At 61.1% G+C, this 18,468-nt stretch overlaps 1 protein-coding gene across 5 annotated transcripts; it reads right to left on the reverse strand.

The window, feature by feature from the left end:
- Positions 1 to 1,288: 1,288 nt before the first annotated feature.
- DYRK1B (dual specificity tyrosine phosphorylation regulated kinase 1B) lies at positions 1,289 to 18,460 on the reverse strand. 5 transcript variants are annotated; one of them, XM_004620752.3, is made up of 12 exons: positions 18,308 to 18,460; positions 16,309 to 16,472; positions 15,198 to 15,317; positions 14,909 to 15,097; positions 14,522 to 14,669; positions 13,711 to 13,997; positions 12,985 to 13,131; positions 12,763 to 12,903; positions 12,435 to 12,470; positions 12,155 to 12,350; positions 11,540 to 11,646; positions 1,289 to 11,445 (listed from the first exon to the last, which is right to left on the reverse strand). In XM_004620752.3, exons 2-12 carry the CDS (start codon positions 16,369 to 16,371, stop codon positions 11,074 to 11,076), a joined length of 1,806 nt encoding a protein of 601 aa, XP_004620809.1. In that variant the 5' UTR covers positions 16,372 to 16,472; positions 18,308 to 18,460; the 3' UTR covers positions 1,289 to 11,073. The 5 variants fall into 5 exon arrangements, with proteins under 5 accessions (XP_004620809.1, XP_055002535.1, XP_004620810.1 ...); XM_055146560.1 differs by adding an exon at positions 16,637 to 16,666 and having other exon boundaries at positions 12,155 to 12,470; XM_004620753.3 differs by lacking the exon at positions 12,435 to 12,470.
- Positions 18,461 to 18,468: the final 8 nt, after the last annotated feature.

Consider the following 18,468-nt stretch of genomic DNA (forward strand, 5'->3'; position numbering starts at 1 on the left):
GGAATGCTGGAAATCGAACCCGGGTTGTCCGCATGCAAGGCAAACGCCCTACCTGCTGTGCTATCAATCCAGCCCCACACATTGAGTCTTGTGTGCTGATATTTTCTTAATTGAGATTGGTTGCCTTCTACTTAATCCCATCCAATGTAGTGTGCTATTCCTGGTACATCAGTGGTGTGGAATATGAGATCTCATGGCCTCGTGCTCCAGGAATTCTAAATTTTGAATGGGGTGACAAAGCTGGAGTTTATATTTTTAACTGGATGGTGACTTTGGGATCCAGAAGCATCTCTGCAGCTTGTTGATCTTTCCTGAGATTTATTTATGAGTCTCTGGATCATGGCCAGTTAATGAGTTTATATGGCTCGATGCAGTTCATAGGCATGACTGCCAGACTCCTGCAAGCACAGGGGGATGGGGGAAGGTCACCCATCCCCAACTCCACGAGAGCCTGGGGATTTCAGTCACAAAACCCACATACCTGCGTGTTTCAACAGATTCATTCCTGGGTGAGGCTCATCCTGAGCCTGTGGAGTCTAGCCATGAGCATGGCAGCAATTAGATCATGGAGGTTTTTGGCTGCCGGAGCTGTTTGGGTAGGTAATGGGCTCATCCCCCTCCCAGGTGCCCCAGCTCTGAGACTCAGCTTGGTGTGGCATCTGGAGGCATCTCTGCCTCAGCCCCTTCTTTTTAAAAAACGTCTTTTCCCTTTCTTTCCTCTGCTGTTGCAGCTGCGATGGGGGCCAGCATGGATCTGCCTATGCGGCTCCCACTCCTGGCCTTAGCGTGGGTCACGGGCCGTGCCTGGGTGTCTGGCCGAGCTCCCCCACTGGCAGTCCTGGCGGGTCACTGGAGGGCACGCCGTTGGAGGCAATGCTTGCACATGCCTGGCTGGAGTGTACTAGAGCACGCACACAGGTATACACAAACCAAACGTTTACTGATAATGTACCGTAATTAATTTTAGAATGACACCCCCACACTCAGTGACATGAGCTCGTGCAGAGTCTGAGAAGGGAGGTCTGGGGCCAGAGAGAACAAGACAGAATGCCCAAGTTAAAGCTGGGGCATCCCCTAAGCATCAACTCTGAAGCATCAGCCAGGAATGACCCCCTTACCCCAGAACTGGGAGTAGCCCCTGATGTGACTCTAAAACCTCTGTCCTCACCACTCCCCCGCCAAAGCAGGGAAGTTCTAGAGCAGAAAGAGCTAAAAGCAGCATCCGGAGAGTTAGGAGTAGAATTAAAATTCTCTGAGCAGCTCCCCAGCAGCACGACACAAAAACAGGTGAAATTTTAATAATATATTTTATTTAACTTGATATAGCCAAAATATTACCATATTAACAGGTGATCAATATAAAAATTATTGAGTTATTTTTACATTCTCTTGTTTGTACTAAGTCTTTGAAATCCGGTGGGTATTTTACACTCTGTCTGAGTACATCTTGAGTCACACGAGCCCCATCGCAAGGGTCCATGGCTCGCCAGACCCAACGGCACGGTCCAGACCCACTGTTACCGCAATGCACTGGCAGCAGTGGGGAGCCGGACGGAAACGCAGGCACTCGCTTCCCCTCCCGACCCCCGGGCTTGCACGGTGACTCGGCTCCAGGGGTTGGGTTCAGTCCGGTTGACAACACTGGCTTCGTGGTCACCAGCACCCAGCGATTGGCCTGCGAAATCACTCACGCGCTCATGCATCCCCGTCCCGGGCACGTGCTCAGAGTTGGGCCGTGTGCGGGACCGTATGGGGCCACACACACTCACACACAGACACACAGGCACGCGGACACACACGACCCCTGCCCTCGGGGAGCTCGCCAAGGAGCTCAGCACGGAGGTCCCTGTTTCATTCCGAGTGTGCTTGCGGGGAGGCTGGGAGCGCGAGCAGAGCGGCCCGCAGGTGGCCACTCTGAGTGAGGAGGGGAGGCTCGCCCGCGGAGAGGGGGCCCCGCGTGGATGAACTATCCCGGGCCCTGCTCGGGGGATTGTGTTTCTGACTCCGGAGCAATGTGGGGTGACTGGGCTGGATCCCGGGCCAAAGGTGGGTGACGGTGAGGCCTGGACAGATCTGGCTGTGCCTGGGAAGTGAGGGGGTAAGGGATCAGGAGAGGATCAGGAGAGGGAGGGACCCCGTTAATCAGCGGGGTGGAGGATCTACTGCAAGGATCTGGAGCTGCTTTATTTTGGCCAGAGAGCCCGGTGATATGGGGACAGTTTGGATTCTCTGGTGCTGGGGGTCACCAGGGCTACACAGCGATGCTGGGTGGGGGGTGGGGGGTCCTCCAGTGTCGGGGGTCAAACTCAGGGCCCAGGGCAGGTGAAACCTATGCTTCGGCCCTGTGAGCTTTCTCCTTGGCCTTGGGTCCCCTGGTCTTCAAGCAAAACAACCTGCCAGTTTTCAGTTTGCTTTCGGGGCCACACCCGGTGGCACTCAGGGAGCTTACTCTGGGCTCTGTGCTCAGGGATCACTCCTGGAGGTGCTCAGGGGACCCCACAAGCTGCTAGGGATGGAACTCAGGTCAGCCACGCGCCAGGCAAGTGCCCTCTCCACTGTTTTTGCTCCCCACCCTCAAATCTTGCCACTCTGAAAACACCTGGATCATCCTGCACGTCACGGAAGTGGGCAAGCGACGTGCCAGCAGGGGGAAGCTGGGCTCGGGGCCAGGGCGCACGTGTGCCTCAGACCTTTCTCTCTGTTCCTTTGAAAGGAAGGTGGAGGTGTCACAGAATATTTTTGGTGGACAGAGACGATGTCAGCCCATCTGAAACGCTGCCCTGGTCACGAGAGGGGCGAGCCACTCGCCAAAGACCCGAGACGGGGGTGGCGAGTCGAAGGGGCGGGCAAGGGGGCAGCTCTGGACAATGCGGCGGCCACTGCCGAGGGCTTGCTGGGCCTCATGGGAAACCAGCTCTGAGCAGGAGGCGCCTCTGGGGGACCAGGAAGATGGAGTGGATGCAGGGGGCTGGGCGGCCAGGGAACGAGCCTGAGGCAGAAGATTCCGCCCAAAGCCGAGCGGGGAGACCTGGGCTCGCACCTTAGAGCTCACTACCCCAAGAGTCAGCAGGCCTCAGGGCAGATGCCAGGAATTTCCTCCCTTGGGTGGCCTTCCCCAGCAGGCACAAACCTGTCCCAAGACCCCGGGGTTTGAAACCACTGGTACAGGTCACCTGTCAGGGACAAGGGTGAACCTGCGTGGCAGCATGTCCCCCTCACAGCTCCCTCTGGCGTGACAGTGTCTGCGGCGTTTTCAGAGGGAGGGAGGGGCTCCCGCCAGCACTGCCCCCGAGACCCAGGCACCAGGGTTTGGCGCACTCCAGGAGAGCGTGTCCCCGGCAGGCGCTGCTTCTGATGAGGTGCACGCTGCACTTCGGACTCGGGAATAAGCGGGGGTTCCCTCTGGAGGCCCCTGTCTTGAGACGGGGCCCGTCAGGGGCCAGAGCACGCGCCGGGCTGAGGAGCCACCTGCCCTAAGGCATGAGGGAAATGGGGACAGGCATCTCTGTTGCCATGGACACCAGCATGTCCCACAGACTCCTGCTCCCAGCCAATGGCAGGTGGGTGAACAGGTGACTCGGGGGACCGAAGGGAGCAGGTGAGGCAGACACAAGAGGACAGAGGACAGTGAGGAGAGGGCAGGAATGATCAATGGCACTGGGGGTGGGGGGGATGACACAAGAGCCAGATGAGAGTCAGGCCTGCCATTGAGGACACAGCGAATCAGGCGTCCATGTGTCACCTGGGGCTGAAGGCGGGTTGGGGCACCACAAGTGCAGACACAGGAAACAGGGTCAGATGGCACAGGGTGTGTGTGTGGGGGGGGGAGGCCCCAGAGACTACAGTGTGGGGGTCAGGGCAAGCAGGGAGCAAGAGACAGGAATCATTCCTCAAGTGAGATGATGAGGATGACAGGGGGAGGTCACAGGCTCACAGGGCCCCGGGACACTGTGCTCATGGCAGAGAGTGGCCGGGCCACCTGGCCGGCGGTGCCACGGAGCCAGGCTCAGAGCGACAGGCGCAGGGGGAGGCGGACAGGGCTGCTCTGGGGATGCCAGTCAGTGTCATCGGGAGGGAGCCGGCTCCCGCCTGTGCAGACACGACACCTCTGTCCGTCTGTCCCTCTGACAGGGAAGCGGGCCCCGTGTGAGCATGGGGGTTTGAACTCACCCATGCATGTCCCCACTGTCAGCCAAGGGACCGGGGATGGGTGAGGACGGGGGCCGAGGTGCTCTGGAGCCAGGGCCTGTCCAGGGCAGGGAAGGGGGTGGCTGAGAGGAAAAGGTGCCACCGCCCAGGAGGCCCCAAGAGCCCCACACCCGAAGGACCTGAGCGGAACAATGATGCTCCAGAGCACTGGGTGAGTCCCCAAGGATCAAGACCTGCGAGTGCAGACGTGTGCAGGAACCGCCCCGAAAGCAGCATGGTGGAGGGGGGGACAGATGCCCCCCTGGCCAAGAGCGAGGGAGCGGGCAGAAACGAACAGGTGGAACTTGGGGAAGACGGGAGCGCCTGCACCCCCAAGAGTCGGCTGGACTGACCCGTCCCCAAGATCCATCCCCGGTGTCCCCGCACACTGCCCCGGAGCCGTGCCCCGTGCCTGGTTCTCACAGCACATGACAGGACGGCGAGGTGCCGGGCCAGTCACCTGCGCCTGGGCCCTGAGGGCTGCTCCAGCCGCAGCCACAGTCCCCGGTAACCAGGGGGAAAAGACCAGACACACGTTCCCCCAAACACCGGCCCTGATGCCACGCAAAGCAAGGACAGACGGAGACGCCCAAGGAGACAGGATGGACAAAGGCAGCAGGGGGGCCAGGGGCTGGCTCCTGGAACAGAAAAAGAACATTAGTGGGAACGGGAGGACCGGAATCAGGCCTGGAGCTGAGGATGGAGGATGAGAACCGTCAGCTCTTCAGGCGGATTTCCTCGCACTGGTGCACTCAAGCTCGGCGTGATGTTAGTCCTGCCAGATTAATCCCTAGGAATTAAGGAAAGGGGAGCAGGGGGCAGGTGGGGGGCGGCGTCAGGCACCTGGGGAATCGCTATACGCTCTTCGCAACATTTCTAGAAACACAGAACTGCTCGGTGGAAATACAGCCCGAGACCCCTTTCTCCAAATCGGATGGCTTCACCAGGTGCGGCTCCCGGGAGGGTCCCCAGTTCCCTCAGGGTCCTTCTGACTCCTAGACTACGCAGGTGAGCCTGCCGGGCTCCCAGTCCCGAGCCCTATCTGGTGGGGGGCTGTCACCTCACAGGGTGCACTCGCTCTGAGCATGTCGCCGTCTCTGACCCTGGGCATTCAGTCCTGGTGGGGGCACTGGGGCTGTGGGAACTGAGCGGGGAGGGCGATGCATCAAGGCTGCAGGGGAAGCAAAGTGGCAGAGGCCAGCAGACGGCCTCATCCAGTCCCTCCGGTCACCGCCACGGCTTCCCGCTGCACTGCCCGGGTGCAGCTCACCCTCCACCCCCGACAGGCCCCAATCCTGGCCACAGACGCCCCCAGTCTGCCCGCATCTCCCCGCCTCTCCTTCAGCGCCCATCAACCGTCCTGCAGGGTGACCTCCTGTCCAAGGGGTCCCTGCGCCCCTCCTGGTGCCAGGTGTTGGATCGATCAGCAGGTTTCAACCCTTCGGTGCCTGCGGACAGGGGACAGCGGGGAAACGGTGTGCTGACCACCAAAGCACGGCTGAGAGTCCTCACACCTTTGCTAGGCCAATACTGACAACGACACCGCGCCACAATCGGGGCTGGGTGGTTTGTGCAGGCCCTTAGGAAATTTCTGCAAACTGGCAGCCAGGCAAAGGCTGCGTTAGGCCCCCAGCCCTCCGACTCCAGGCGCCTGCCTTCACCCGCCCATGCACTGGGATCCAGTCGGCCGTGAGGCCTCCCCACTGCACCTTCTGGCCCAGCTGGTGCTCGGGTCCAGTGTGATCCTTTCTGCTGCGTCAAGCATGCCACTGGGGGAATGTCCTTCTTAGGGACTGGGGATATGGTTCAGTGACAAGATTGCTTCAGGGAAGCCCTGGGTAAAACACACCCCTACAACATCCTCCGCAGGAAGACCTCAGCTGTCCTTTCCTCCGGGCCCTGCTTCCGTAACCCCTCCTTCCAGATGTTCCTGAGCCCCTTCCCCTGAGACGGCAGCGTCTGATGAGTGATGACGGCTCAACCCCACGCATGCCAGGCCCCAGAGCGTAAACCCAGCTGGGCACAGAATTCCGTCAGACAGACTGAAGCGAGTCTGTCCCGGCAGCAGCAGGAGGCCAGCTCCTGGCCGCCGACTCTGTGGGCTCACCTGGGCCTCCCAGCAACGCTCTGCCCTTCGGGGTTTGTCCTAGCAGAAACCGGCTTCAGACTCCGGCTCCTGAGCTCCCTGCCCAGTGTGTCGGCCCACTGCAGACGTGGGGGCTGCCGGTTCCCTGCAGTTACAGGGGGAGGGGGGAGCCCAGGACCTTTCCAAGCCCTGCTTTTCAGAGAAGAAAAGGTGCCTCAGCCGCCGGAAGGCTCTGACCTGAGGGTGTTAGGAGTTAAGTGGGCTCAGGATGCGTTTATTGATCTGCTGACCCACCTTCCTCAACAATTACAGATTGTTCGGGGCTACACCTGGCGGTGCTCAGGGGTTACTCCCAGCTCAGGGGCTGGAGAACCAAGTGGTGCCGGGGATTGGACCTGCAAAGAATGTGCTCAACTGGTGAACTCTTTCCAGCCCAGTTTCTTTTTTTTTTGTGGGGAATACTGGGGATTAGACCCAGGTTTGATTAATCTGCAAGGCACAGATTATCCCAGTGAGCTGCAGTCCATAAAAAAAAAATAAATAAATAAAAATTTGGGGGACACACTTGGCAATGCTCAGCACTTACTCCTGGCTCTGTGCTCAGGCACCACTCCTGGCAGTGCTTGGGGGACCAAATGCCAAGCTGGGAATTGAATAGGAACCAATTGCTCATTTGTACAAAGGGAGTAACGATGTCGATGTCACCGTGACCGTGAGGATTAAATGGGCTAATTACAGAAAATGGTACGACTGCCGAAAGTTGGTCTTAGTTAGCTACGAGTGGGTAACAAATCATCCCCAAATAGTGCCTTAAGAGAGCAGCCGTTTTTGTGCTCTGGATGCTGGAATGTGGCCAAGATGAGTCAGGCCTGCCCATCTCTGCTCCTGGGTCAGCTGGGAGCAGGGCTGGGCACCTGGAATAAATCCACTGCAGCAGCTGGGGGCTGGCCTGGGCTCCCCAAGAGAGCAGGAACTGCAAGGCCCAGCCCCTAGCACCACCCTCCCTCACTCCACAGGAAGTGATAGGAGGAAGGTGGGGCTGGCCGAGGAGCTGCTATTTGCTCCTAATGACGCTGGCCTTGCCAATGGGCCACTTGAAATTTCAATCCTCTCCAGTCAACAATTCCCCAGACAGCAGCCAGAGGGAAACGTCTAACACACAAAAGTGACCTTGTCTCCTTTCGCTTAAAATTTGGGGACCCGTGGGGAGGGTATTTGCCTTGCATATGGTTGACTCAAGTTCAATCCCCAGAATCCCATACGGTCCCCTGAGCACCCCCAGGAGTGTTTTCTGACTGCAGAGCCAGGAGTATGCCCTCAGCATTGCTGGGTGTGCCACCCCCACCCACTCCCTGCTCCCAATTTTTTCCCTTTTTTTGCTGACAATAAGTGGGCATTAGGGACACACATTTCTTTCTTTTTGGTGCAGGGCAAGTCCCCTACATATTGTACCACTGCTCTGGTCCCAGGAGACACTTTTTTTGGTTTTGGGTCACAACAACACTGGGCGGGTGCTCAGGGGTTACTCCTGGTTCTGCACCACCACTCTGGTGGTGCTCGGAGGACCACATGGGACACCCGGGATCAAACCCAGGTCAGCCACATGCCAGTCAAGTACCCTACCCACTGTACTATCCATCAGAGCAAGACCCTACCCACTGTACTATCACCCCAGGACATATTTATCACAGACCTGGGTGATCTGGTCTCTTCCTCTCCCCTCAATCTCTGGGGCTTCTACCCTCTTCCCCACTGATTCCTCTTACCCTCATTTTTGAGGAGTGCTAGTGGGGAGGGGTCAGGCCACACCCCAGGGTGCTGGGGGATCATGCAGAACCTGGGACAGAACTCAGGTCAGCTGTATGCAACTCAAGCACCTTAACCCCTTCTGCTTCTTAAAGGCCTGAACGGCCCCTCCACCACCTCGAACCTCATTTCCCAGAGCACGTGCAGGTGTAGGTTAGCTGTCCTGCCAGTGCTCTGAGGCACTCTGTCCCTGCCGCATCCGATCCGGGTGGAGAGTTGATAATATCCATCATCCCCCTAACGTGCGCTCTTGGGGGGTGGGGGGCAGGAATCCCATTTGCTCTTGGCCATGTTTCCATAGAGCAGAGGCACAGTGACATGAAACATCTATGAAGACCTTAGCAAACTTAACGGTGTCTCCTTCCTGTTCTATGTACAGAGGACTGTCAGATCTCTGGGCTGCTCGAACCAGGATTTGTGCTCTGATAGTTATGGTGCCCCTAGCCTGGGCCAAGTGTTTGTGGGTACTGCTGATGAAAGCATGGAATAGACAGAACACCCTGCTCTGCTGATGCTTATAGAGGAAGGGAACACTGACCACAAGGCATGTCAGTTTCCTAACAGCTACACGGGTGCTAAGACTAAAGTTAAGGAAAGGAAAAACAAATAAATTTAAAAAATAAAGTTAAGGAAAGGAAGCTACGAGATGGATGACAGCGGAACCAGCTCCAAAGACAGGTTGCCAGAGCCGAGGCAGCAAGGAGGGAGAGGCGGGAGGGGGCAATCACTGGGGATACTTGGCAGGCATGCCATGCCACGGAGCCACAGGAAGCTCTGACGCAGATGCTCACGGCACCTTGGCTGTGCGGGGAGGCTGCCAGCCGGTCCAGGGGGAAGAGCTGGGAACATGTTCGGGAGACACTGCAGAGTCAAGGACAATGCCAGAGCTTTGCATCTGAGCAGACAGAAGGGAGGGAGAGGGTACCCCCCAGGGGAACAGGAAGAAAAGGATCTCAGCCAAGATTCCTCTCATGCCCACCTCTCCAGGGAGCAGAGAGGAGACAGGTCATGGGCGGGTCTGGCCCGGAAACAAATTGGGATGAGCATCGCAGGTGTAGCCCAAGCTCCTCACAGGCCCACGCAATCCGACCCCTGAGTCTTGTCGCTTCTCATGCACCTTGCTAAGGGGATCGATGGTCACACAACTCGCTCAGGCCCACCTGAGCCCTCCGCTTCCTAAGTTCTTAAATGACCCAACCTTTCTCTGCTCTCAATATCCTTTGCCAAAGAGAGGTCACACCTGCTCCCCAGATAGTTCCTTACCACCACCCCAACTGAAGCAAGGGAAGAGTGGGGGGGGGGGGCCGAGAGAGGGTGAGGAAGAATTCAGCGCTCGCAGCATGCCCGGCACGGTTCCAGTACCAGTCATCCCTCGTAATGGACCCACCTGCAACCTTCCCCAAGATCCGGGACCCGGCCACCCTAAAGTCCTCTTCCCGGCCACAGAGGCCAGGCTGGGCTCCCGGACCAGACTGAGGGTGCTCCTGCCCTTCTAGAAAGGCCCCCGGGGCTCCTTGAGACCCTCAAACTCCAAGCTCCCGACATAGCCAATAAAATCTCCCACGATGATCCCTACGGAACTCTCCAGATCGCCACCACCAAGCACCTGCAGCTCGCACCGCTGCCTCTGCGCATCACTCCCCCGCGCCTCTATCAGCGAACCCGCGCGGGTCCCCGACGGGTCCCCGAGGCCAGGGCAGGAAGCTCCTACCTCCGCCTCTGCACCGCGGCGAGCAGCCAGGCCTCCGGCCGCTCCCACCCGCTCCCGCACGCCGCAGACCCACGCGCTTGCGCACAGCCCCCGAAACCCGCTCCCCCTTCCCGGGTGGCGCCTCTACGGCCCGCCCCCAACGCCAGGCCCCTCCCTCCCTGACTGCCAATTGGCTGCCCCAGAGCCCGCCCCCAGCCACGCTGGCAAAAAGGATTCTGGTCTTTGTAGTTCGCCAATAAAAAGGGGGCGGGGAGGACTAAGTAAAACTCCATTTCCCAGAAAGCATCGCACACTAGTGGCAGAAAAACGGTACTCTTTGAATCAGACGCCCCTAAATTGGCCGTTCGGGAGACAGAGGTTTCCAAAATGCCACGGAAACAGGCTCACTTACCTGAAACCTCGGAATATCTTTTGGTCAGAGATCTCAAAAACGCTTTGCTTCGCACTGGTTCCAAAGGGTGACACCAGATGTGGGAGGAGGGTTGGAGGGGGGCGGGTCGTCACTATTAAGTCTGTACCCATTACCTGCCTGCCTGCCATTCCCCAGATGACGCCAAGGCCTGCTACATGCACTCAGCACCTACTGGACGCCTGCCTGGAATAAGGGGCCTCTCTCTCCTGGTGGATTCTGTGACAGCCCTGACTTTTAGGGTAGAACCTGATGCCACCTCTCAGAGACTGGCCAGAGCTGGGGTCTGGGCCCATTTAGGGTCTGAGTCTACCCCGGAGATGGCAAAAATGGGCTAGAGCCCTACCCAGGACTCCCGACTAGGACGCCTGAGCCCTGGCCCACAGCAGCCTTGCCTGCGCCAACAGCCCGGGTGGCAGAGCTCTTCATACCCGACCCCAACACCGCTCCCCACCATGCCTCTGAGGACTGAGCCAGGGGAGCCGGACCCCTGCAAACGTTCAGGCGGGCATGTGAGAAAGCTCTTTACTGGGGGGTACAGCAAGGAGGAGCAAGGCCATCTCCCCCTACCTGCCCCCACCCCCTCCTAGGGCCCTGGGGTGAGAGGGGACTCCCCAACACCGGACCACCACTGTCTTTGGTACAATAAATAGAAAACAAGGGGGGGGCCAAGGGTCCAGTCCTTAGTGGGGAGGGTACGCCTGAACCCCTCTCCTCCACCCCCTGCCCTAGGCCCCGGTCAGTGCAGGCCTCACCCACCCCAGCTGGGTAGCAGCAATTCCAGTCAAGGGGAGAGATGAGGATGGGAGCCCAGGGCCCCCAGATGGGAGGAGGGGGTATGGCTTCAGGAGGGGCCCCAGGGAGAGGGCGGGGTCATGAGCTGGCTGCCGTGCTCTGGGGCACACCACGGAGGCCCAAGCGAGGTCCCAGAGCGGCAGGGTCGTCGGGGGGTGGGAGGGGTGGACGACCTCCTGTCACCCGAGTCCGGAGGGCTGAGGCAGCCGGGTGCTGGGGGGCAGGTGCTGGGTGAGGTGGGGAGCAGTCCGGAGGGCCGCCCGCCAGGCTCACATCCATCAGCTCCGGGGGTGGCGGTGAGGTTGGTGATGGGGGTCGGCCAAGGCAGTGGGGTTGGGGGAGTAACTGGGCCCCCGGCCCTGGAAGTGACACGGCGGAGGCACAGGCCTGATGTGTCTTGTGGGGCACATCACCCCCCGCCCAGGGGCGCAGCGGCTGGGAAAGTGGGACCTGAAAGAAGAACCGTACCGTGCGTGAGGAAGGCCCCAGATCCTGAGGGCCCAGACACCCACCACCCACCTCCAAAGACCCTCGAGCCCCATACCTGGGGGCTGTTCATCTCACAGTCAGTGATGGGGGGCCCGGGGCCCCCACAATATCGGTTGCTGTACCGGTAGGCCCGGTTGTCATTGGAGGAGCCACTGGAGCCTCCTGAAGTGCCAGGGAAGAGAAGAGGCCTTAGGTGAGGGGGTGCTGGGCGGAGCCTGGGGTGAGGCTGGGGTGCAGGTCTGGATGGGGGACCTGAGTGCTTTCAAGGGATGGAGTCTCATCCTGAGACACGGGGTCAGAGATGGGCTATGACGGCTGGAGGTGGAACCAGCTGTGGGTCTGAGCCCAGGGTCCCTTTCGGAGACGGGGGGAGTGAGCTCGCCTGTCCCAGCCCTGCTTGGCTGCTCAGGGCATCCCTTACTCTGATCCTACGGTTCTCTTCTCAGAAAAAATATCAGTGCCCCTAAAATCTACCTTCCCCATGTGAGCACACAGAAAGTGCCTCCCCAGGTGCACCTGAGGCGACAGTCCACCCATCTGCCAAGGCCCCCACCAAGGGGGAACAGTGTTGCTCGGTGGAGTTGAAGGCCCCAGAGACAAGATCCCCTGGGTCAGGCCGCAGCAGAGCTGCGCCGCCCCCATGCTCCCCTCTCTGGCACTGGGCACCCACCAGAGCTGGAGATGGAGCTGGCGGTGCTGGAGGAGGGGCAGGTGTCGAGGGGTGCGGGCGAGGTGGAGGCACTGCTGCCTGCCGGGCCCGTGTTGGTGGCCTCGTCGGCAGTGCGGCGGAAGAAGCCGTGCTGCAGGGCCCCCAGCGGGCTGATGCGGGCGGCGGGCTCATACTCCAGCATGCGCAGCACCAGGTCCTGGAAGCGGAGGTAGTCGGCGGGGCTGTGGCCCGGCTCCCCCGCCCGCCGGCCCCCGGGCCCGCCCGTCTGCACGCCCAGCACCTCCTGCAGCCGCCGTGTCCCGGGGCCCTGGTAATCCTGGCAGGGAGGGGGTGGGAGGGGGGGCAAGAGAGTGGCCGTCAGTGGGCAGGAGGGGCAGGGAGACACACACGGGGAAACAGAGGCACAAGAGAGGAAGTGGAGAGAGAAGCTCAGAGCTGGGGAGGGGGCAGGAGGGCGGGGTGGGTAGGGGAGGAGGGCAAAGGCTGGAGGAGCGGGAGAGGAAGGACGGGAAAGACACAAGGGCGAGGTAGCGGGGAGAGAGGGAGCCCCAAGTGTGAGAGTGAGGGGCACCCAGGGTAGGAGGAGCGGCATGGGGCGGGGGCCGCACCTTCCTGAGTTCCTTTGTCCTTCGTAGGGTCCAGCCACCCCCAGGCAGCCGCTCAAAGTACTTGCGAGCCTTGGGGGCCTGGTCCAGCATGGGGGCTGGCGGGATGCCCAGCACCTCCACAATCCGGTTCATCTGGTCCACCTGCGAGCAGGCAGGTGGTCAGGGTGGTCGGGCCCGCCCGGCGTCACCCCCTCCAGCACACACCCCTCTCTGGGAGCACACCTCATTGGAGCCACTGAAGAGGGGCTCCCCGGTGTGCATCTCCACGAGGATGCAGCCCAGGGACCACATGTCGATGGCCAGGTCGTAGGGCGTGCCCAGGAGCACCTCGGGAGAACGGTAGAAACGGCTCTGGATGTACTGATAGATCTGGGGGACGAGAGGGACAGCGGTCAGAAGCCCTGGCCTCTCCAGAGGTTAGGAGACCCAGAGAGACCCCTCCCCACTCCCGCGTATACTGGGGGTAGGACCTTCCACCCTGGAGTCACTGCACCCACTGTTCTGATCACTGCCACCGGCCACCCCTTAGCCTCTGGAGCCTCTGCTGGTCTGGCCTGAAGCCAGGTGCCAGAGCGGGACAGCCTGCAGCCACGGCCCCACCCTCATGCCTGTGCCAGACTCCTTCCAAGCTACTTCTGGCATCCTCTGAAGTGTCTCAGCAAACCTGAAGTGCTCCCCTCCAGCCCCCAGCCTACCTCCAGTTTTATGTGCCGAGAATAAACATTTAGCAAAGGGCGGTGGCAGGCTCAAAGCCAAACCGCCAACCCATCTTCACCTGGCCCCGTGGGCTTCCTCAGGCTTCCTGCTGCCCTTCCCCACTGGCTATCTTCCGTTCCCGCCCAACCCCCTACCCCAGCTCTAGCCCTGCAGGGTCACCCCCTACTCTGTGTCCCTCCTTTCCACCAGGGCCCCACCCAGCCCCCCCGAGGCCCCGCCCCTGGGCCGCACCCGTTGGCCAAGCTGGCAGGAGCTGCCAAAGTCCACGATCTTGATGGCACTGCGCTTGGGATTGCAGAGCAGGATGTTCTCAGGCTTGAGGTCGCAGTGGATGATGCTGAGCTCGGGCGTGGCCAGGAAGAGCAGCGCCGTGCAGAGCTGCTGTGCCAGCTTCCGAGTCAGGTTCAGCGAGACGCCGCGGAAGTGCGTGTTGCGCAGGAGGTCGTACAGGTTGTAGGAGAGCAGCTCGAACACCAGGCACAGGTGGTTCCGGAACATGAAGTGCCGCTTCAGGTGCACTGCGGGAAGGGGGCCGGGGCAGGGTCAGAGCGCTTGCAGGCTACTCCGGTCTCTGGCCAAGTGGTAGTTCCCAGGTTTTCCCAGGGCCCGACTGGACTTCCCCCCTCCCTACCAAGTCTGTATGTAGTACTTTTCCAGCCTGCCACACTCTAAAACAAGCACTCTCTTTAAATCTACTTTTTTTTTTTTTTTAAGAGGACTCAATATAGGGGGGAAAAAAAACAAGAGTAAAAAGGCTCTGGAATGTAGTGCTGGGCAAAGGACGGACAGTGGACAGTGGGGCTCTCCTGATGATGACTCCAGGCAAGTGAGTTAGGGGAGCCTGGGAGACAGTCTCGTCCCCGCCCCCAGGGGCTGCAGAAAGGCCCCTTGCCTGGTCTTGGCAGACTGCAGAAACCCTGACCAGCGCTGTCACGTGAACCCGGCGGAGCGGGTACAGGTGGCAGAACTGCTGAGGCCAGGGAAGCACAGTGCATGCCCTGCCCTGAAGACAGCGCCCGCCGTGCCAGAGGCCTGGCCTCACCTATGTAGTACTTCATCTCCGTGTCGTGCTGGTTCATCAGCTCCAGCAGCCGCAGCTCAATCTGGGCCTGGTTCAGGAAGGCCTTTTTGTTCTTGATGATCTTGATGGCCACCAGCTCCTGGCTCTGATGATCGTAGGCTTTTACCACCTGCCAGGGCAGGACCCAGGGTTCCGTGAGGCAAGGAGAGGAGGGCAGGGCGGAGCCCCCTCTCCTCCCCACGCCAGGCCCCGCGCAGGGGTGCTAATTCAAACGGGGCCTTCCCCGGCTGTCTGGCTGCGGAGTACACACGGGACAGGGACTGACCAAATGGCCACGGGATCTTGAACACCCGGGCCAGCCCCCGTGCTGTGTGGACCACGGTCAGCAGGGGCCCTGGGTCACCACACCTGGCCAAAGGAGCCTTTGCCGATGAGCGAGTCGATCTCGTAGCGCTCCAGCCAGCGCTCGCCACTGCGCACAATGTAGTCGTGGTTGTCATCGTCATAACCGTGGTTCAGGACCTTCTTTTCCTTCTTGGTGCTCGAGTCCTGAGGTGGGGCCTGCTGGGCCCGCCGCTTCTTCTTCGCATAGTAAACCTGCCCCGCCGGCCAGCCGGGAGATGGGGAGCGGTGAGCCACCAGAGCCCGCAGCCGAGCCCCTCAGCCCCCCGGCCGGGCTCCCCTGCACCCCGCACACCTCATTGATGTGCTTGTAGGTCTTGATGAGGTCCACAGAGAGCTTTCGAAGCGGGGCCGACGTCGCATCCCGGAATGCCAGGGGCAGCCTCCGTGGCAGTAGCCGCACATCGGGCAATGCCTGGGGGCAGGGTTAGCAGCAGACACTGTGGACAGGCCTTCCTCTCTCATCTACGGGGGCGAACTCCATGGGTTCCTCACTCCCCGCTATGGAGTCATCTACTCACTGACTCCCCTCCAGTAGACGGCCCCCGTGGGCAGGGACAATGCCTCCTGGCTGTGTATCTGGCACCTGGCACAGGGCCAGGCACAGGACAGGAGTTCCTCAAAAGACCAGCTGAGTGAGCGACGGGACCAGTGATCTTCCTGGACGGGGCCCTCTAGTCCCTTTACTTTTCTCTGAAGTTCAGCGGGAAGTACTGTACAGGAAATCTGGGTTCTGCCTCCACCAATCTTTCCACCCTGACGCCATCCATTCTGGGTATCCTATCACCTTGAGGTCATCACCCCCTTGTCTTCCCTTCACCCCTTGGGGCCTTCCCAGCCCTGACGCCACACACCGAGCCTCTCTGCCCTGTTTTCACACCTGGGGTCTCAGATGTAAATCCAGCACCCTGGGCCCCCCAGTGGACCAGCTCCCAGCTCTGCATTTCGGAGCCTCAGCAGTCACTACACTAAAAAATCCAGACCCTGTGACCCCTGTGCCCTGCTGGCTCCACCATCGGCCTCCCACTGCCTTCACCTTGTGAGCTAGACTTTTCTCTTGGGGACCAGCCATGCGAGTTTGCTGTGTGCCAGGACCTGTATCCAGCAGCTCACAGGCACTTCGTGAGCTCACTGAGCCCTCACAGTGGCCCTGCAGGGAGCTGTCACTCCTGGCTCCGTTTTCCCAAAGAGAAACAGATGCCTGGAGAACCTAAGCCGTTGAACCAGCCCTCCTAGGGCCTGAGGGCAGGCTCTGCAGCCCGGCCCTATCTGCCAATCCCACCCATCTCCCACTCCCACGGGACCCTCCGCACCCACAGAGGACTGTCCTAGGCCCCCACACTCTCTTCTGGTACCCAGAACCTTCTACCCCAAGTGGGGTGAGTAGTCCCAGCTTAAACATGTACCTGCGTGTGCTCCTGGGGCCCGGGGAAGCCAGAGAAGGGACCATGGCCCTGAGGAACGGCCATGGTGGGCTCAGAGGGCCGCAGGGGAGCGAGGCCTGGAGCGGGAGCCCGGCCGGGGGGCGCCTTCTCGCATCCTGCACCTCGGCTGCCACCGCCGCTGAGACCTGCGAGAGGGCAGGAAGACACAAAACAAGGGGACGTGAGGGGCAGTGTCGGCAGGGCAGAGAGGAAGGGAAGAGAGGAAGGGAAGAGGGTGCAACAGGTGGCCTTGAAGAGAGGGGACAGGAATGGGGTGGGGGGCACAGTGTGTTCTTCAAGGAATGATCACCAAGTCAATGGAGACAGCACAGAAGGGGAGCTGGGCGGAGACAAGGGGCAGGACAGGAAAGGACAAAAAGACATTCATCAGGAGAAGGGAAGGGAAGCCGGACACCTCCAAGGCATGGGGAGCGGGGTGCCCCTCGCATGCAAGCCTGCCTCCTGGCTCCCCTCTCTCGAAGAAAGGCTCAGCAGCAGCTCCCTCTCACCCAATCCAAAGCACCCCAGCTGCACCCCACCCCCACCCCTCTAGCCACAGGAGTGTCCTCTGGGCCCCCTCCAAATCACAGCTGTCTTATACCGGTCCCCCAAACACATCAAGGCCCTTGGGGACCAACAACACACCAAGGTTATGAGAACCCCTATACCAGTCCTAGCTTATCATTCCTAGGGGTCCCCTCCCCATGCCATGCCCAGTTCCTCTCTCTCGCCTGAGCACCCACCCTTCCCGGGAATTTGCCCCCTACCCTGTCCCCATCCCCCCACGGTCACATCAGAGCTGTTAACCCACATTATTCCGAGGTCCCCTTGCCACCCGTCAGCCCCAACCAGGCTGGCAGGTGCAGGGGGGAAAGTTTAAAGTGACAATCCTTCCCCATCTCAGTGGATCTGAGCCCAGACCCCTCCATCCACTCTTCCGAGGCGGCCCCGTTCTCTGGTGGCTCTTTACCCGGGGGGTCACTCCACAGCAGTGCCCGTTCCTAGAAGGTCCCCAGAGCCAACCTCGGTCTCACACAGCAGTCCCTCCCGCCCATTCGCCTCAACAAACTCCTCTGCCCCAGGACTCCGTCCACGCCAGACCCCTTTCTCCTAGGCCGGCCTGAGACCCCTCCTTTCTCCTGGAGCTCCCCTCCAACCCACCGCTGCCCGGGAGCCTCCCACACCAGGACCCTCTCTCCGGCGCCCACCCCCTACCCGGGTCAAGGCTGGCGCGCGGCCCACGGGGGGCTGGGGCGCGGTGGGGCCCCCAGTGGGGTGGGCGAGCGGCCAGCATGGCGGCGGTGGCAGCGGAGAGGAGACACTGCCGCCTGTCCCAGCCCGGCGGGCCCGGCAAGCCCCGCGGCGGGGAGGGCAAGCGGGACAGGCGGCCGGTGGGTGACAACAGCCGCCGCCGCCGCCGGGGGCGGGGAGAGGAGGGGACGAGGGTCAGCCCAGGCCACGCGGGGGAAGGGGAAAAGCAGGTGGACGGGGGAGGGGCGGGTTAACCCTCGCCCCGCCGCCCCGCCCCGCGCAGCCACCCGCCCCCGGGGACCCCAGCGTCCCGCCCCCCGCCCTGAGGCCCGCCCCGGCCGGCCAAGAGCTGGCGGGCGGGGCCCGAGCGAGCCTGGCAGTCCACACCTGCCATGGCAACAGCCGTGCCATTGGCCACGCTCGCCAAGCGCTCAGCCAATCACCGTCCAGGGCAGCTGTTGCTAGGCGACGACGATGCGCCAGCGGAGCCGAGCCCAAACAAAGGGCGGGAGCGGGGCCCCGCTACCCCCTCCCAGACCCCTCCCTAGATTGCTCCCCTGGGCTTGGCCCCTTCCAGGAATCCGACTATGAATAACCGGGCGCTGCCGGCACCTGCCCGCCGCCCCCCTCCGCCTCGTGCTAAGTCTCGCGGCGCCGCGGCCAGGGCGGGTCCCGTACTGCCCCGCTCCTCGCGAGCGCAATCCGCTTCGCCCGGCAGCCGCGTCGTTACCTGAGGGCGCGGGCGAGGGGACTCCAACCGCTCGGGAAGCCCGAGCTCAGACCTGCCCGCTGGCTGAGGAGATCCGACGGACGCGGCGAGCCAGGGCCCGATTACCCAGTAATGCAACCAGCAAAATGGCGACCACAACAAACCGGCCCCCCCGCCTAGGC

Source organism: Sorex araneus, chromosome 8 (genome assembly GCF_027595985.1).
Source record: "Sorex araneus isolate mSorAra2 chromosome 8, mSorAra2.pri, whole genome shotgun sequence".
Classification (NCBI taxonomy): Eukaryota; Metazoa; Chordata; class Mammalia; order Eulipotyphla; family Soricidae; genus Sorex; species Sorex araneus.